Raw genomic sequence first — 17,861 nt, forward strand, 5'->3', positions numbered from 1 at the left:
TAGTCTTTCATTTTTTTCCCCTCCACTATCTTGCCATGTACAACTGGCACAGTTCAATAAAAATGGACAGATTTTTCCCATCCATCTATCTCCACTAAACAGATTAGGGTTGTGTCTCAAATCACACACTTGAGTACTGTTCTGAATAATTATTGACTGACTTGTCTTCCCGATTACAGTTAGTGTGTGAATTTTAAAAATCCCTCATTTAGCCTTCAAACGTGCTGAAAGCTGTTTTGAGTAGCAGCCTCCTAGAAGTTCTAGATTAGTAAATACTTTTGAATGCAAGGTTAGCTTTCGATTTGAGACGCAGCCCGTAACAGTTATGACGATGATGGCGGAATGGCTCGGAAACCTGATGGACAGAGATGTTTCGGCTCTGACGTGCCACCTAGTGAACGCCCCTTTTAAACATTAAATCTGTACATAAGTTACGCAGCGTGTTTGTGAACAGTGATGATCTACTGCTTCTGCTTCAGCTTGTGCACATCACGTGCCAAGTATAAACCAGGCTCGTGTGTTTTGCGTTATGGAGTTTCCTGTAACAACACTATAATTCCCACTAGACCGGTAACTCAGTGCAAGGAATATTCCTTTGGTTTTCAGTCTCATATGTTACACGTATATATGTTATTGATATAATAAATGTTAAAAATGTTACAGTAGTCGTATTTTATTCTATAGACCATTAAAAAAATATCACGTGGTCAAGAGGGAACTCCTGCTTTAGCTCTTTCTTCTAGGGCTTCTAAAAGTATTATAATCCTTTTATCCTGTCTCTTGTATCTTTAGCCTTAAAGCGAATAGCTCTTACCTGATAGTGCCAGATTATATTTACTGAAATAAGTCTGAATAGAAGCATAAGTAGAAGATTGCGTATGTACGTAAAGATGTTGACTTTGGCAAAGCTGGAACAGAGCAGCATGCCGCTTGGCCGAATGCAGTCACCGAGGTGACCAGAAGCGTAGCGTATCCTGGATAGTGAAAGGATTGTAGATCCATATAATCTTTTGCTTTTCTGGAGCATTATTAATTTATTTCTATGTCTGGAAGCCCAGTGCTAACATTTTACACATTCTTCCTCTTCTAGGCTGTTCGCTGCTATGAATCTCTGATCCTGAAAGCTGAAGGAAAAGTCGACCCTGAGTTATTCTGCCAGCTGGGTCACTTTAATCTTCTGCTGGAGGATTACTCGAAAGGTGAGCTTCATGTAACATTGCCCTATCTTGTCTTTTAATTTCTCTTCTCTGTGTCTCTTCCATGTGACTCCCCTCTTTATACTTGACCACTGTACTTGTGTGCATTGATTGTGCTTCCACTGAGACTTGTGATCCGTGATACTCAGTGATTTCCTTTCTCTTTGTTTACTTTTTATTGTCACAAATCATCATTTCATCATGCGTCTTCTATGAATCATAATTTCTACTCGTCATATTTGTTCTTCTCGTTGCTCTAGACGGAGATGTATTTGTTGTAATATTTATCTTTTTAAGGCTTGTTCTTTCTCTATTGCAGCATTATCGGCATACCAGAGGTACTACAGTTTACAGTCAGACTACTGGAAGGTAAACATCGATGCTGAAGTGTGACCACTGATTGATTTTATGCTCAGGCAGCTCGCCGGGTAAACGTGTTGTGATTATAGTGGATATATATATGAATAGATTCATGGAAATACCCATTAAGCAAGCTCGTTTTGCTGACATTTAAAATTCTACACCCAGATGTGCTTTTCACATCAGCACCAAAATCTAGGTATATGAGAATGAAGAGAGCGTGAGTGGAAGTGTTCGTGGGCTTTATTTTATAGTAAGATGGTTTCTGTGGCTTGTACATGTAGTGATTGAGTGCAGTGTTTTTTTCCACTAGCGTGTGTGTAGGACAGCCAAGACACAGGGAGAGGCTTAAGCAGAAACTCGAATAAAATTTAAAAGTTTGTTCATGTATGTTTGAAATATATGTTCTTGCCAATTGTTATTTAAAATCTGAAAAATAAATCCCCAAAAATTAAAAAAAAAAAATAAAAATACCCATAAGAAGCTATTATTGGTCTGATGGTTCTGTATGGTCCAAAATTTCTGTATCAGCCATGTGCTAGATTTTTTGTGTTTTAGATTTTAGCGCTTTAATTTTTTCTTGACCTCATAACATTAATTTCTTATTTGTTTTTTTCAGAATGCTGCCTTTTTATATGGCCTTGGTATGGTGTACTTCCATTACAGTGCATTTCAGTGGTAAGTACCAATTAAGAGTGAGTGATTGGATATTTTAATAGAAAATTAATGCCTTGCTAATGGCATCTGTTTCAGGGTGTACGCTGTTACATTGGTTTAGGAAATGTGTGAAAATATAACATGATATTGATTATAATGATGAATTGTGCCCCTAAGCCTAGGATGATTGATTTTATTGCCTGTATATAATTTCTGCTCTCAGCTGGGCTATGAGCTACCAGACCTACTGTACTTTTCCTGTCAGGTTAACAGATTTTGACTAGATAATGTTAGCAGAAATATGGCAATGACGTGATTGAAGTGTATTCTAGGGCTAAATGATATATGTACATATTTTTAAACTATTTTAAATATACACTCACTGTCCACTTTAATTGGAACATCTGTACACCTGCTCATTTATGCAGTTATCCAATCAGCCAATCATGTGGGAGCAGCACAATCCATAAAATCATGCAGATAGAGGTCAAGAGCATCAGTTAATGTTCACATCAAACATCGGAATGGGAAAAAGTGCGATCTCTGTGACTTTGAGATCGTGGATATTGGTGCCACATGGGCTGGTTTGAGTATTTCAGAAACTGCTGGTCTCCTGATCTTCCACACAGAGAAAATGAAGAGTTTACACAGAATGGTACAAAAAAACATTGAGTGAGCGACAGTTCTGTGTGTGGAAACGCCTTGTTGATGAGAGAGGTCAGAGGAAAAGGGCCAGATGGGTTTGAGCTGCCAGGAAGGATGTAGTAACTCAAGTAATCACTCTTTACAACCATGGTGAGCAGAAAAGAATCTCAGAACGCACAACACATCAAACCTCGATGTGGATGAGCTACAACTGCAGCAGACCACATCAGGGTCCACTTCTGTCAGCCAAGAAACAGGAGTTTGAAGATAGCATGAGCACAGATAGTTGAAGATTAGAAAAACGCCAGGTGATTTTTTTTTTTCTTTTTCTTTTTCCTAATCTTGCACTGTACAGCATGAGTGCGCGTGTGTGTTGTATGTAATGAGGGTGGGCCCAAAAATTGGGTCATCATTTTACACATGTCCCAGTGTTACTCCCATCCCATGTTTTGAAAATGGCGAGTCTTTTCCCCGTCAGTCTCATTTTTAATTTCGGGAACAAAAAGAAGTCGCGAGAAGCGAGAGCTGGCGAATACAGTGGATGTTTCTGGTTAAAAACTCCTCGGTTGACAGTGCAGTGTGTACAGGTGGATTGTCGTGGTGCATTAGCTACTTCTGGGTGCACTTCTTTGCTGGACGTGTTTTTTTTCTGATGCTTTCACTTCAGGAAAGCAGTAAGCACTTCACCGTAAAATCGCTTAGGTGTGCTTAGGTGTGCTTAGCGATTTTACGTTGAAGTGCTTAGGTGTCTATGGGAAAGCATCAGGAAAAAACGTCCGGAGAAGTGGTGCACCCTGAACTGGATCTTGCACCACGACGTTACACCTACACACACTGCCTTGTCAACCAAGGAGGGTTTAACCAGAAACAATGTGGTTATCACTTCACATCCACCATATTTTCCAGATCTCCCTCCTTGGGCCTTTTTTTTTTTTGTTCCCGAAATTAAAAATGAAACTGAAGGGGAAAATTCGCCACCGTGGAAGAAATCCAGAAAAAACCAACGGAGACTCTAGACATGATCATGACAAAAGATACTACAGGAAATGTTTTCAGGAATGGGAGAAATGCTGGGACACAGGTATATTAAAGGAGAAATGCTGTAAGTTTGGGCTCCCCCTCGTGTGTGTGTGTGTGTGTGTGTGTGTGTGCGGGCGGATGTGTATGTAGATATGCGGTCAGGTCCATAAGTATTTGGACAATGAGAATTTTTGCCTCTGTACACCACCACAGTGGATTTGAAATGAAGCAGTCAAGATGTGATTGAAGCTTAGACTTTCAGCTTTAATTCAAGGGTTTAACAAAAATATTGCATTAATCGTTTAGGAACTACAGCCATGTTTTTTTTGTTTGTTTTTTTTAAACATAGTCCCTCCATTTTCACAGGCTCAAAAGTAATTTGACAAACTGATAATCATAAATATAAGGATTATTTTTAGTACTTGGATGCTAATCCTTTGCACTCAATGACTGTCTGAAGTCTGGATCCCATAGACATCATCAAATGCTGAGTTTCCTCCCTTGAGATGCTTTCCCAGGCCTTTACTGCATCTGCCTTCAGTTGCTGCTTGTTTGTGGGTCTTTCTGCCCTCAGTTTTGTCTTCAGTAAGTGAAAAGCATGCTCATTTGGGTTGAGGTCATCGGACATTTAAGAATATTCCATTTCTTTGCCTTAAGAAGTTCTTATGTTGCTTTTGCGGTACAGTTTGGGTCATTATCCATCTGTACTGTGAAGCGCTGTTAGTTTGGCAGCATTTGACTGAATCTGAGCAGAACGTATAGTTCTATACACTTAAGAATTCATCCTGCTCCTTCTATCAGCAGTCACATCATCAAAAAACGCCAGTCACTCAGTTCCACTGGTAGCCATACATGCCTGTGTCATAACACTTCCTCCACATGTTTGACAGATGATGTGGTACGCTTTGGATCATGAGCCCTTCCTTTCCTTCTCCATACTCTTCTCTTCCCATCGTTCTGGTACAAGTTAATCTTGCATCGAAAACTGGTCTGGCTGTTTTTGTTTTTTTTTTTTCCCCTTTTCCCTAAAAGCAAAGTTTAATCTGACGTTTCTGTTGTTGAGTGTTACCAGTGATTTGCATCTTGAGGTAAAACATATGTATTTACATTCATGAAGGCGTTTCTTGAATGTAGACTTTGACAATGATACGCCTACCTCCTCCAGAGTGTTCTTGACTTCACTAGATGTTGTGAAGGGGTTTTTCTTCAACAAGGAAAGAATTCTGTGATCATCCACTTTGGTGGTCTTCCATGGCCTTCCAAGCCTTTTGGTGTTGCTGAGCTCGCCAGTGCATTTCTTCTTTTTAAGAATGTACCAAATTGTTGAGTTGGCCACTCCTAAAGTTTCTGCTATCTCTCCGAAAGGTCTGTTTTGTTTTTTCAGCCTAATGACGGCCTCCTTCACTTGCATCGGCACCTCATTTGGCAGCTCCTTGTGAGCTCCCGTGAACAGCTACCAAATGCAAATTCAACGCTTGGAATCACCTCCAGACCTTTTATCTCCTTTAAATAACCAGGAAACAGGCCATACCTGTCCATGAAACTGCTTATCAGTCAATTGTCCCATTACTTTTGAGCCTATGAAAAAGGAGGGACTTGTATATAAAAAAAAAAAAAAAAAAATTACTGTATAATGTATATGTGTATATATACCCTGCTCAGCCATAACATTAAAACCACTAACAGGTGAAGTGATTAACATCTCGTTACAATGGCACCTGCTGTCAAGGGGTGGGATATATTAGGCAGCAAGTGAACAGTCAGTTCTTGAAGTTGATGTGTTGGAAGCAGGAAAAATGAGCAAGCGTAAGGATCTGAGCGACTTTGACAAGGGCCAAATTGTGATTGCTAGACAACTGGGTCAGAGCATCTCCACAACATGTGGGATGTTCCCGGTATTCAGTGGTTGGTCCCTACCAAATGTGGTCCAAGGAAGGACAACCGGTGAACAGGCAACAATGACATGGGCGGCCAAGACTCACTGATGCACGTGGGAAGCGAGGGTTACTATTTGCTGAAAAAGTTAATGTTGGCTATGATAGAAAGGTGTCTGAACACACAGTGCATTGCAGCTTGCTGTGTATGGGGCTGAGTAGCTGCAGACCAGTCAGTGCCCATACTATTGACCCCTGTCCAACACCACAAGCGCCTACAATAGGCATGTGAGCATCAGAACAGACCATGGAGCAATGGAAGAAGGTGGCCTGGTCTGATGAATCATGTTTTCTTTTACATCTTTTGGACGGGTGGGTAAATGTGCGTCGCTTACCGGGGGAAGACATGGCGCCAGGATGCACTATGGGAAGAAGGCAAGCTGGTAGAGGCAGTGTGATGCTTGATAAATGAGATCCAATGTCAATATACGTCCTGCTTGCTACTCAAGAAGAATCATGGATATTTCTGCTCCTTGCAAACACTGTTCTCGCCACAGTAACAAATCAGTTTGTTTAATGACAGTTCTCAATTCCTTTCTGCATTATTCCTGCCTGTGCTTTATTGTAGAACCATCACTGACACTCATGTAAGCAAGAACAGGAGTTACTGTAGCTTGTGTTCTGCCACTAAATAACTGGCTAAAAGCTTGACCGTGTATTATTTGATCAACATGACAGCAAAAATGCATTTTTGAAAAGACCAACACATTAATAAGCTTTTAATGTCACATTAATATTAATAATTCATACTTGAACAGTAGCCCAGATGACCAAAATTATCTTTGTTTCACCAAAGAATCCTTTTAGATTGTGTGAAACAAATGGACCATGACTGGTTAGTTAGGCCAACTATAAAAAAAATTAGCATGTATATAAGAAGTTAGAACTTATAAAGCTTTTACTTTGCTTTCAGGTCTGTCTTCACACTTTGAAAAGGTTCTTAGGGCAATAATTATTTCCCCTTTACCGTAATGGTTGTTTGTTTTTTTTTTTTTTTTTTTTACAATTTAAATTTTTAGAGGTACATTTTGAAATTATGCATTTAAGCTGCAGTTTCATGTTTCGCATTCATTGTGCTGTCATTCAAATTTGTTAGTTTTATGTTCAATTTGTAATTCATTCTTTGTAATTTAGCTCTGCTGACAATTGATTATTATACATACCAGCAATCAGACCAAACACAAAGAAATTTGTCTTGAAAAATCACACCTGCCAGAACCAGCATACATTACAGCATGTTCATTGCTGCAACTTGCCTGTATCACATGATCCACTACAAAAAAAAGAAAAAAAAAAGAAAGTCCTTCTGGATATGAGTGGGGGGAAATTTAAATGGTTTAACTGTGTGCAAAAATGTAGTGTATTTTTATATATTTTTTTTTTTTATGTAAATTTTTTTTATATTTTGCATTTCTGCATCAGTTGACAGATTGTTTAATAATAAAAGCACTGGATAGAGTGTGTGCTGTGTCACATTTTAAGGCAGTCGTGTGATATTTTACCTTCATGCCAGTAATAAAAGTATAAAGACTGACTATTTTTATTACGTTTATAAGTTTAGAATAAGCATATAAACTCTGCTGCTTATGAATCCAAACAGCACTGCAGTAAATAGCAGTTCTTTACATTCTTAATCATTTATGCTGTTGACATGGAACCGTCCCATCCACCGACACAGGCGAGGGTTTGTCGTGTGCCCGTGTGTGTTTTTTCTCTTTAATGTTCCATCACCACTTTTGCCCACCTTTTTCTGATTGTCCGATGTTACCATGCATATGCAGGTGGGCAAAAAAATGTGACCCGTTTCAAAGAGAAATTCAGATCACGTTAATGGAATAAAAATGCATTAGGATTTGTTTCATAGCCTTTATTTGTTAAATTGCTTAAATGGTTCAATACTACTCATTAGACTAGTAAGAGAAATGTAGTTTGTCTTTGCAGGGGGATTAAAGTATTTCAGGAGGTGCTGTACATTGATCCCAGTTTCTCTCGAGCCAAGGAGATTCACCTCCGCCTTGGGCTAATGTTTAAGGTGAACACAGACTACGAGTCAAGCTTAAAGGTAGGAGCCATTAACCTTATGTTTTCTTGACATATTTAAAAGGTGTTGCTGTTTCTTTGAAAACATTTTCTTGATTCATAACCTGGTGTCATCATCTGGTTATTTTTTTTAAGAACTGTTTTTAGCCTCTATCTTTAATCATTCATACGGGATGGACAATGCATAGCCGTGTTCATTAAGGGGGATTAAGTAACATCAAGTCATTGATGTTTCTTTATGAAGTTTCTTTTCATACATGAACAGAGAGATTCCATGCTTTTAAGGGACCAAAAGTAATTGGATAGTTGGCTGCTTAGCTGTTCCATGACCAGGTAGTGCTTGGAACCCTATTGTTGTCATTCTTCCTTTTCTTCTCCTTATTATTGTAAATACTATTTTTCTTTGCTAAAATGAATTGTGTAGCCTAAACCATGTTGTTGTTGTTGTTGTTGTTGTTCCTGGGTAGTAAATATTGTTTCTTAATTGCTCGTACTGCAAAAGTGTAGAAAATGGCTATTATGCCCTTCAAGCTTTGCTTTTGTCCCCGGGACACTGGTATATTGAAATTTACCTAGTTTCCTTGAGTAAACGGGCAAATTTGCATCTGTTAATTCACATAACGTCAGAAAAAAGCAGGTAAGTTTTAAAAGATGTTGTGTTTTTCTGACCTGAAAGATCTTCAAGCTTCAAGACATTGCTGGGTGCCTTGGAGTATGAGGAGTGTGGCTGGGAGGTCTTTGGAGACTTGGTGGCATTCCTGATGGGTCTCCAAGGAGGTTTTACCCAGTTTCACTTCTAGCTTTGTCTTTGGGACAGCAAGGACACGAAGTTGCACTACCAAAGGTGGGACTGACCACAGTGGACTGAGCTCGCTGTGGGGAGGAAAAACGTCCAGTGGGAGCTATTGGTGGACCCCCTGGAAGGTGCTGATGCCGCCACTGCACATCAAATTGGGCCTTATGAAATAATTTGTCAGCAGCCTTCAAGTACCTTTCAAGACTTCTTGCCGAAGCTGTCTGAGGAAAAGTCAAAGCCAGTGTGTTCATCGGACCACAGATAAAGAAGACCCTGGAATGCAAGGAATTCCTCAAGAAGCTCTCTAGGATGGAGAAAGCAGCTTCGAACAGCTTTGTCGCAGTGGTTCTGGGCTTCCTGGACAATCATGAAGCCAAAAAATATGTGGAGCCGCTTGAGATTCTGCTGAAGATCTACAGCACAGTGGGCTGCGGGATGTCTCTCAAAGTCATCCTGATAATTTCAAGGAGAACATGGGAGCGTACTCAGAGGAGCAAGGCGATATCACTAGGATATACTGGAATTTGAACGCCACTACCAAGAACAGTATAATGAGAGCATGAAGGGAGACTAAATCATTTTATTTGACGGCTGATTTATGAAAGTGATTTACAGTATAATCATGAGCCTGTTTTCTCAATGAAGATAGGTACATTTCAAAAATACCAATTTCCTGGTCACAAAAGCAAAGTTTGAGGGGATTAATAATCATTTTCTATACTTTTAAGGCATAAGCAATTAGAAAATAACACTTATTACCCAGGAACAAAAATTGTTACGTAATGTAATCAGAAAATTGGAATGATCAAATTGTGTCTTTACATTCTTGAGAAACATAAGGCATACATGGAAAATTCTTCTTCTGTCTTATTCTTTGGCTTAAGATGAATTTAGCTTTAGAATTTTTTGCTAATTTGCATAATATGCAAAACTTATTTTTATCTCCTCCTAGGATTTTATGTCTTTATGTCTTTCAAACTACTCAGAGATGCTCATTTTGAAAGGTTGTAAAAGTCATGTAGAAATGTTTAAAAAAAAAAAAAAAAAAAAAAAAAAAATGGCTTCCACATGCCAATCAATTCATGTGAGGCGGAGTGTAATTTACTCAAATAGCTGTAACTCATGACTGCTCATGTGCATTCGCACGAGGCTTGACACTGCTATACAGGACAAGATACTGAGGTCATATGCAAAGTTTGGGGCGTAGTCATACACAGGGGGTGGGGCTAAGATCAGATAGCTGTTTCTCAAGAGCCGTAAGTCCAGTCGAGATATAACTTGGCTATTTATTCATTTGTTTATTTATTGTTTTCTCTTGAAAAATAAGGTGTACAGTCTTACTGATCTTGATTCTTTTGCAGAAACCATAAAAAATTGTTTTGTTATAATTTTGCATAATATGGAAAACCTCCTTTTGCTAACTAATTTTGGGTATTTTGGTCTGTCATCAAGAAATTGGTGTCAAACTCCTCATAGAAGTCTTTTTTTCAAAAGTTATTCAAATCGTATTGAGATGTATAAAAATATGGCCAACACACGCCAACCAGTTTTTGTCAGTTGGAGCTGAATTTAGTCAAATAGCTATAACTTATGATAGGGTAAAGGTATTCGCACATACCACAAAGTTACGTTCAGGACAAGATTGGGAGAACGTCTGCAAAACCTGGGGGATGGTCATCTTTTGGGGTGGAGAGAAGTTGTAATCACCCTTTCTCAGGATCATAAGTCCAATTTGCAAATTGAAAAGCATTTCTTTGATAAATTAGGATGTGCAGTGAAATATATTTCGAATACTGATTTGGTGTCTCATGCCCTATAAATCTGCTATCACAACATGAAACCCCGCCCACTCACATTTAAGGTAATTTGCAGAATACGTGGAACCTACTTTTGCTAAATATTGGGAGGACTCTGGGCCTACCTTCACAAATTTGGTGTTAAAATTCTCATGAGAGCCTAAAAGTCAATAATTTTCAAAAATATATTGAACTTTTTTGCACAGTATCAGATGCCAATAAGTCATAGAGGGGTGGAGCTTCATTTACTTAAACAGCAGCTTCAAGTAATTGTTAATAAGGACAAATATATCAGATTTTTAGTAATAAATGATTTGCAGTGTCCTGTTACACCACAAGGTGACACCATAAATCTACAAGTCTTCATAATCATGTGTGAGAAGACGTAGTTCTAAGAGGGAGTATTAGTTCTAGTACAGTCTATTTAAGCCTATAATATTAAAATATATAACTGACTATAGTCAAGATGTATTTAATTCCCATGGAAAAACACAGCTGAAAAATACCAGTAATATGGCATTTGCAGTCATATTGTACGTAACATTAACTATCTACGAATTTGATCACATTAATGGGCTAAGTGTTATAGTTCTTTTTAAAACAAAAAATTGTCAGGTGCAGTATCCTAATACATGACAAGATGATAGTTGTATGGCAAGTGTCTGGTTTTATTCAGTTATTTATTCATTCAGTATTGCATATTTTTGTCAAGAAATGAGTTTTTCAAAGCCAGAATACCAAAACATGGAACTAATTATCAATTAGATTTACTGCACTTTCACATTTTATGCTTAAAATTAAATTAAAATTGACAGTAATATTCATTGCGCAGGTCATACTTCGGAAAATTAACATTCAAGTTCAAAAAAAAAATTATCTTTTTTAAAATAACATTTAAAAGTGTTTAAAAAGTATACGAAACAGTAAGAACTTTAATGCTGTTGAAAACATCACTGCACACACAGACAGAGGGAGTACAGATGTTGGTCACTGTTTCTGGGAAGAGTTTATGCATTTACTGTTACAGCAAGGCGTGTTGTTGCCAGTTGCATTTTGACTTTTCCATGTTGTAGCAGTCAAGTCGTCTTCCTCAATGCATTTATAAAAGTTTTTGTTCAGATTTATGTTGTTCGCCCGCACATGGAACCACAGGCATTGCAGAGATTTCTCTTTAACTGTGGTCGTATCGGGGATTTGAAGGTTTACACTGTCCCCGTTGTAGGTTCTTTGATGGAAATGGACCTGCAGTTAACATTCTGCTTTCGTAGTGCGTGTGCTATTTTCAGGATCCAGTGTCGTCCCGGGAACCTGTAAATACAAGGAACAATATTTTCTTAATGAACCATTTATTTGCTTGAAGGTTAAAGATCTCTTCCATGGTCCACTTGTAATATATGCTGAAAGTATATAAGTAATATAAGACTGATTAGAAAATTTACAATAAATACAGATCCAATTTTTTTTAAATAAAAATAATACTAATAAGGAAAACATGGATATGTCAGCCAAAAAGCTGGTATGTGCATTCCATTAAGTAAACTTTAAATTTAAACCAAATTTAAAACAACTTTACAAATAGCCATGCTTATACCAGTAACATTTCGTTGAAATACTTACACTGAATATAGTAGAAAAAGACATTTGTATTTTTCAAAGTCATGTTTGTAAGTCTGATCCAGAGTGGAGAATAGCAGTATACACTGCTTTTAAACTTTATCAGTTTGTCAAGGAAGTGGCAATATACTCTACTAATGAACAATTTTCATGAATGTATGACGATAAGAAGTGTTTACTTCAGCAGGAACTCAAGTTCGATAGGTCCTCAGTTTAAAATTTGAATACATTAAAGCTGAAGATGACAGCCAAGGGTACCACGAAAGTGGGTTGTTATACCTTTGCCAAACATGGAGAACATTGAGATACTCATGTGGTAGAAGAGGAAAATGAAAAATACGACAAAAGAACATGATAGTGCAAAATTATTGATGATAAAAGAAAAACTGAATAGTTTAAACTCTGGCACAGGTGAGAAACTCTGAACGATTTGAAAACAGGACACAGACATAATAAATTAACATAATTTTACATTCTCCTCCTGGGTTTTCAGCTATATCTACAACAAATTGGTGTCATTCAGACTCACCTTAAAAGTTATCCAAAACATTTAGAAATTGGCAAAGAATATGGCTACCACAAGTCACTCAGTTATAATGAGGCAAAGCCTAATTTACCCAAGCAGCTGTAACTCACGAGTGCTTGGAATGGATTCACGTGAAACATAAAAGTCGTATACTGCATAAGATTCTGAGGGCATAAACAAAGTTGGGGGCATGGCCACACGTGGGGACAGAGCTATGATCAGATAACCTTGTTAAAAACAATAGATGATACTTGTTGCGACTTGAGACTTGTTGAGAATCATCAAGCTGAAATTTGGTGTGCTGAATCTATGTGCTAATGTGCAAGAGGGTACAGTGGATATAAATAGTGTACACACCCAAAATGGCAGGTTTTTGTGAAATAAAAGAATGACCCTAAGATAAATCATGTCAGATCTTTTCCCTCCTTCAGTGTGAAATTGTAAGGTATGCAAATAAAAAACTTTTTAGGGAAAAAAGGAAAAATAAGAAACTAACAATAACCTAGTTGCATGTGTGTGCACACCCCTAAACTAATCCTTTGGAGCAACTTTTGATTTTATTACACCACTCACTCTTTTTTGGGTAAGAGTCTATCAGCGTGGCACATCTTGACTTGGCAATATTTTCCCAAAAAGTTGGATTCAGGTCTGGGCTCTGCTTAGGCCATTCAGAAACATTGATCTTTCGTTTAAGCCATTTCTTTGTTGATTTGATTGCTAGGTCTTACTAGCAGACACCTGAATGTTTTGCACTAAAATCGACTTGTATTTGTAGCTATTCATGATTCCTGCCACCTTATTAAAAGCCCCAGTTCTGACTGAAGAAAAGCAGCCCGAAAGAACGATGCTGCCACCACCATGCTTCATGTTTTTGAAAGTTATACACTCACTGAGCTCTTTATTAGGAACACTATACTAATACAGGGTAGGGCCTCCCTTTGCTCTTAAAACAGCCTCAATTCTTCGTGGCATGGTTTCCACAAGATGTTGGAAACATTCCTTTGAGATTCTGGTCCATGTTGACATGATTGCATCACACAGTTCCTGCAGATTTTTCAGGTGCACTTTCATGCTGCGATTTCTCCTATTCTACCACATCCTGAAGGTGTTCTGTTGGATTCAGATCCGGTGACTAGGAAGGCCACTCGATCATTGAACTCTTTGGGATGTTCATGAAACAAGTTTGAAAAGACTTTTGCTTGGTGACATGGTGCATTATCATGCTGGAATTATTCCCCACACCATTCCACCACCTCCACCAGCATGGACCGTTGACAAAAAGGCAGGTTGGGCAGCATGGATTCGTATCATTGGGTGCCGAATTCTGACCCTACCATCTGTGTGCCGCAGCAGAAATCGAGATTTATCAGACCAGGCTACGTTTTTTCCGGTCTTCCACTGTCCAGTTTTGGTGAGCCTGCACCCACTGCACCCTCAGCTTTCTGTTCTCGACAGACAGGAGCGGAACCTGCCGTGGTCTTCTCCTGTTGTAGCCCATCTGCCTCAAGGTTCGACGTGTTGTTCATTCTGAGATGCTTTTCAGCTCACCACATTTGTACTGTGTGGTTGTCTGAGGTTCTGTAGCATTTCTGTCAGCTCGAACCAGTCTGGCCATTCTCTGCTGACCTCTCTCATCAACAAGCTGTTTCCATCTGCAGAACTGCCGCTCACTGGATGTTTTTTCTTTATTGCACTTTCTGAGTAAACTCTAGAGACTGTTGTGTGTGAAAATCCCAAGAGATCAGCAGTTATAGAAATACTCAGACCAGCCTGACTGGCACCAGCAGTAATGCCACAGTCAAAAGCACAGATCACAGATCAGATATTTTCCCCATTCTGATGGTTGATGTGAGCAATTCCTGAAGCTGGTTATTATTTTAAGCCTTGCACTGCTGCCACACAATTGGCTGATTAGATAATTGCGTGAATGAACAGATGTACAGGTGTTCCTATTGCTCAGTGAGTGTATTTTCAGTATTTGGAACAGATATATTTATTTTTCAGGCATATAATATTTCATACGGAATAGGTGCTGTTAGCCCTTGTTTTTCCTGGACACATCCTATCTGACTTTGAGAGCAGGTTATTGTTAATTTTAAAAATAATCATTTAAAATAATTTAAAATGAATAATCTTATTATGGCCCCTCAAAACTCAAAAACATGCTGAAGTGGCCTGAACAGATTTGAGTTTGACACCCCTGTTCTTACGACCCCCTGGATCCTAATCTAGACACACTATAAAATCTGCATTTATTTATTTTTTTTTGGTACTTAGTGATTCAAAATTCTTTGCTTGCATACAGCTATATTTGGGGACATCATTACCATAACAACGATGCCATCTATAACGAGATGGTAAATAATTAAAAGTCATTAAAAAAATACAGTGCAGTTTGGCTCATGTACATGTTATTACGGTAGTCAGTAAATCTTGCTCCCAAATTAGCACATGGCCACCAAATGCTAATTAGCTCCTTCACGGCAGAGCTTATTTCACTCAAACATTTTAGATGGTTTCCCATGAATTCAAAAGGCTTATTCAGCCTTATCCACAATGCTAAATTCTAACGCCATGTGACCATCCACTGGGTGCGAAGTTAAATTCAAATAACGTTTGTGTTGGTCTCTCAGGCACTATGCATCTGATAAATGGTGTACTGCATCATTGTCCTAATCTGTGAGTGGACTTTTACTGCTAACTAGGTTACTTCAAAAACATGGCTGCCATCAGCCAATCAGCTTGAAGCCCACACTTCAATGTTAGCACTGAGCTACTGTTGTGAAACTTGAAGTGTATATTTATCTATGGATGCTTAAGTGTTCTATGAATCTTGGCGAGAGCTAGCTACCTGTGGTACGATCTGCGCATGGTGCTTGTACCCCGCAGATTGCTGCTTGCAGCTGTATTTATTCTGATTCTACACTAAATAAACACATCTCGTGAACCGCGAGCCCTAGAAAAAAAAAAAGAGAGCGAGGCGTTTGAATTTGGATTCAGTTGCTGTTCTAAGGTCATATGCAAAGCTTGTGGCATGGTCATTCATAGGGGCAGTGCTCAAGTCAGATGGCTGTTTCTCAGGAACCGTAAGTCTGATCGAGCTGAAATTTGGTATGGTGCACCTGTGTGTTAATCTTAAGTGGATTTGTGATGACCTAATTACTGAAAAAAAATGTCGCCACCATCAGCCAATCAGTTTTCAGCAGGCATTTGACAAGATTCGCAGTAAGCTATTCGACACTTGAATGGTAGGTTCAGGGAGGGACCCAGTACTATCTAATAGAATCATATTCAACTATCTCTTGGAAAGTAAGGTGTATTGTGAAATTTCCTTTAAAAAAAAAAATAACTGAGTCTTTTGTTCAACCCATACAAAATTGCTTTTTGGACCATTTAGCTCTGTCCACGATAATTTATGATCATTAACATAATATACGAAACCTACTTTTGCGAAATAGTTCCAGAATTTTTTGGCCAGTCTTCACAAAATTGATATCAGACTACTCGAGAGTGTGAACCTCAGTCATCAGAAACATGTTGACATTTATAAACAATGTGGCCACCATATGTGCCATCAGCTTCAACGAGGCGGAGCCTGATTTTCACAGCTGTAACTCATGATTGCTTGCATGGATTTGCACAAAACTTTAAAGGCAAACACGGGACAAGATTCTGAGTTAGCGGTGTTTAGATTCATTTGCAAAGTTAGAGGGATGGGTCCTACAAGTGCTAACCCATAAATGGATTTTTAATGATCTAATTATTAAAAAAAAAAACAAAAAAAAAACAGCTGCCATCAGCCAATCAGCTTTCAGCAGTCATTTGACGGGGTTAGTGTTGCGCTATCATCAAAAAACTTAATAATTATGTTTTATTTATTCTTTTTCTATTATAAATCTATATCATTTTGCAAGCACTGGGCACAAGTTTGCTTGTGTGGCTATATTTCCCTATTATTTCACTTACAAGTAAGCATATAACAAGTCTACAGTTAATTTCATGTGTGGCATTTGCATTTGGGATTTGTTGCCGTTAGCTCTCAAATGAAGTCCAAGGAGTTGTCACTGCCAGTAAAGGAAACCATCATTAGGCTGAAAAAACAAAACAAACCCATCATTGAGATAGCAAAAATGTTTAGGTGTGGCCAAATAAACTATTAAGATACATCCTTAAGAAGAAACAACGCATCAGTGAGCCCAGGAACACCAAAAGTCCACCAGCAGACAACTGGGGTGGATGACAGAAGAACTCTTTCCCTGGTAAAGAAAACCCCATTCAGCAGTTGGCCAGATATAGAACACCCTCCATCTGTGTCAGTCAACAATCAAGAGAAGAGAAGAAGGGTTTAGCACAAGTAAACTACTTGTAAGCCTAAAAAAAAAAAAAAAAAAAAAGGAGGACCAATTTAGATGTCAAACATTGTAAAAGGCACGTACAGGTCTGTAACAACATCCTACGGACAGAAGAGACTGAGATCAGCTTGAACCAGAATGATGGGATTAGAAGATTATATAGAAAGGAAGGAACTGCTCATGATATGAGGCATACCACCTTTTTTTTTTTTTTTTTTAAAGGCTGAATCCAATTGAGTATGCATTTTACTTGCTGAAGGCAAGATGCCCCAAGAATAAGCAGGAAGTGAAGACGGCTCCAGTAAAGCCCTGGCAGTTTTATCACCAGGGAAGAAACCTAGCATCTGGTGATGTCTATGGGTTTTACAAACAAGTATTATAAATGACAATTTAATGTATGATTGTTAGTTTGTTCAGTTGCTTTTGGTTCCCTAAAAATGGTATCACCACGTATAAAGAGTGCTGTAATTCCTACAACATTCACCCAATTTGGATGTCAGTACCCTTAAATTAAAGATGGAGGTCTGCACTTTTAATAACCATTAATTAATTTCAACTCCAATATACTGTGGTAGTGGTAATGTGGTAGACAGCTAAAATAACTATAATTCAGTCAATGTCCAAATTCTTATGGACCTGATCAGATACACTCACTGGTCACTTTAATAGGAACACTTGTACACCTGCTCATTTATGCAGTTATCTAATCAGCCAGTTATGTTGCAGCAGCACATTGCATAAAATCATGTGATACAGGTCAAGAGCTTTAGTTAATGTTCATGTCAAACATCAGAATGGGGAAAGTTCTTTCTGAGTTTAACTGTGGCATGGCTGTTGGCGCCAGGAAATCTATAGTAACTCAAATAAGCACTCTTTACGACTGTGGTGAGCAGAAAAGCATCTCAGAACACACGACACATTAAAC

General features: G+C 38.4%; 1 protein-coding gene across 3 annotated transcripts in view; it reads left to right on the forward strand.

Annotated features, from left to right (window-relative positions):
- kdm6al (lysine (K)-specific demethylase 6A, like) overlaps positions 1-17,861 on the forward strand; it is a 110,721-nt gene that overhangs the window by 30,339 nt on the left and 62,521 nt on the right. For 2 of the 3 annotated variants that reach the window (XM_026945495.3, XM_026945496.3), the window contains exons 3-6: positions 1,091-1,199; positions 1,516-1,565; positions 2,176-2,234; positions 7,754-7,874. In XM_026945495.3, coding sequence (XP_026801296.1) covers positions 1,091-1,199; positions 1,516-1,565; positions 2,176-2,234; positions 7,754-7,874 — 339 coding nt within the window. Of the gene's footprint in view, positions 1-1,090; positions 1,200-1,515; positions 1,566-2,175; positions 2,235-7,740; positions 7,875-17,861 lie in introns of all 3 variants that reach the window. The other variant, XM_053227710.1, reaches the window with a different exon arrangement.

The sequence above is a fragment of the Pangasianodon hypophthalmus genome, chromosome 2 (assembly GCF_027358585.1).
Source record: "Pangasianodon hypophthalmus isolate fPanHyp1 chromosome 2, fPanHyp1.pri, whole genome shotgun sequence".
In the NCBI taxonomy this organism is placed as follows: Eukaryota; Metazoa; Chordata; class Actinopteri; order Siluriformes; family Pangasiidae; genus Pangasianodon; species Pangasianodon hypophthalmus.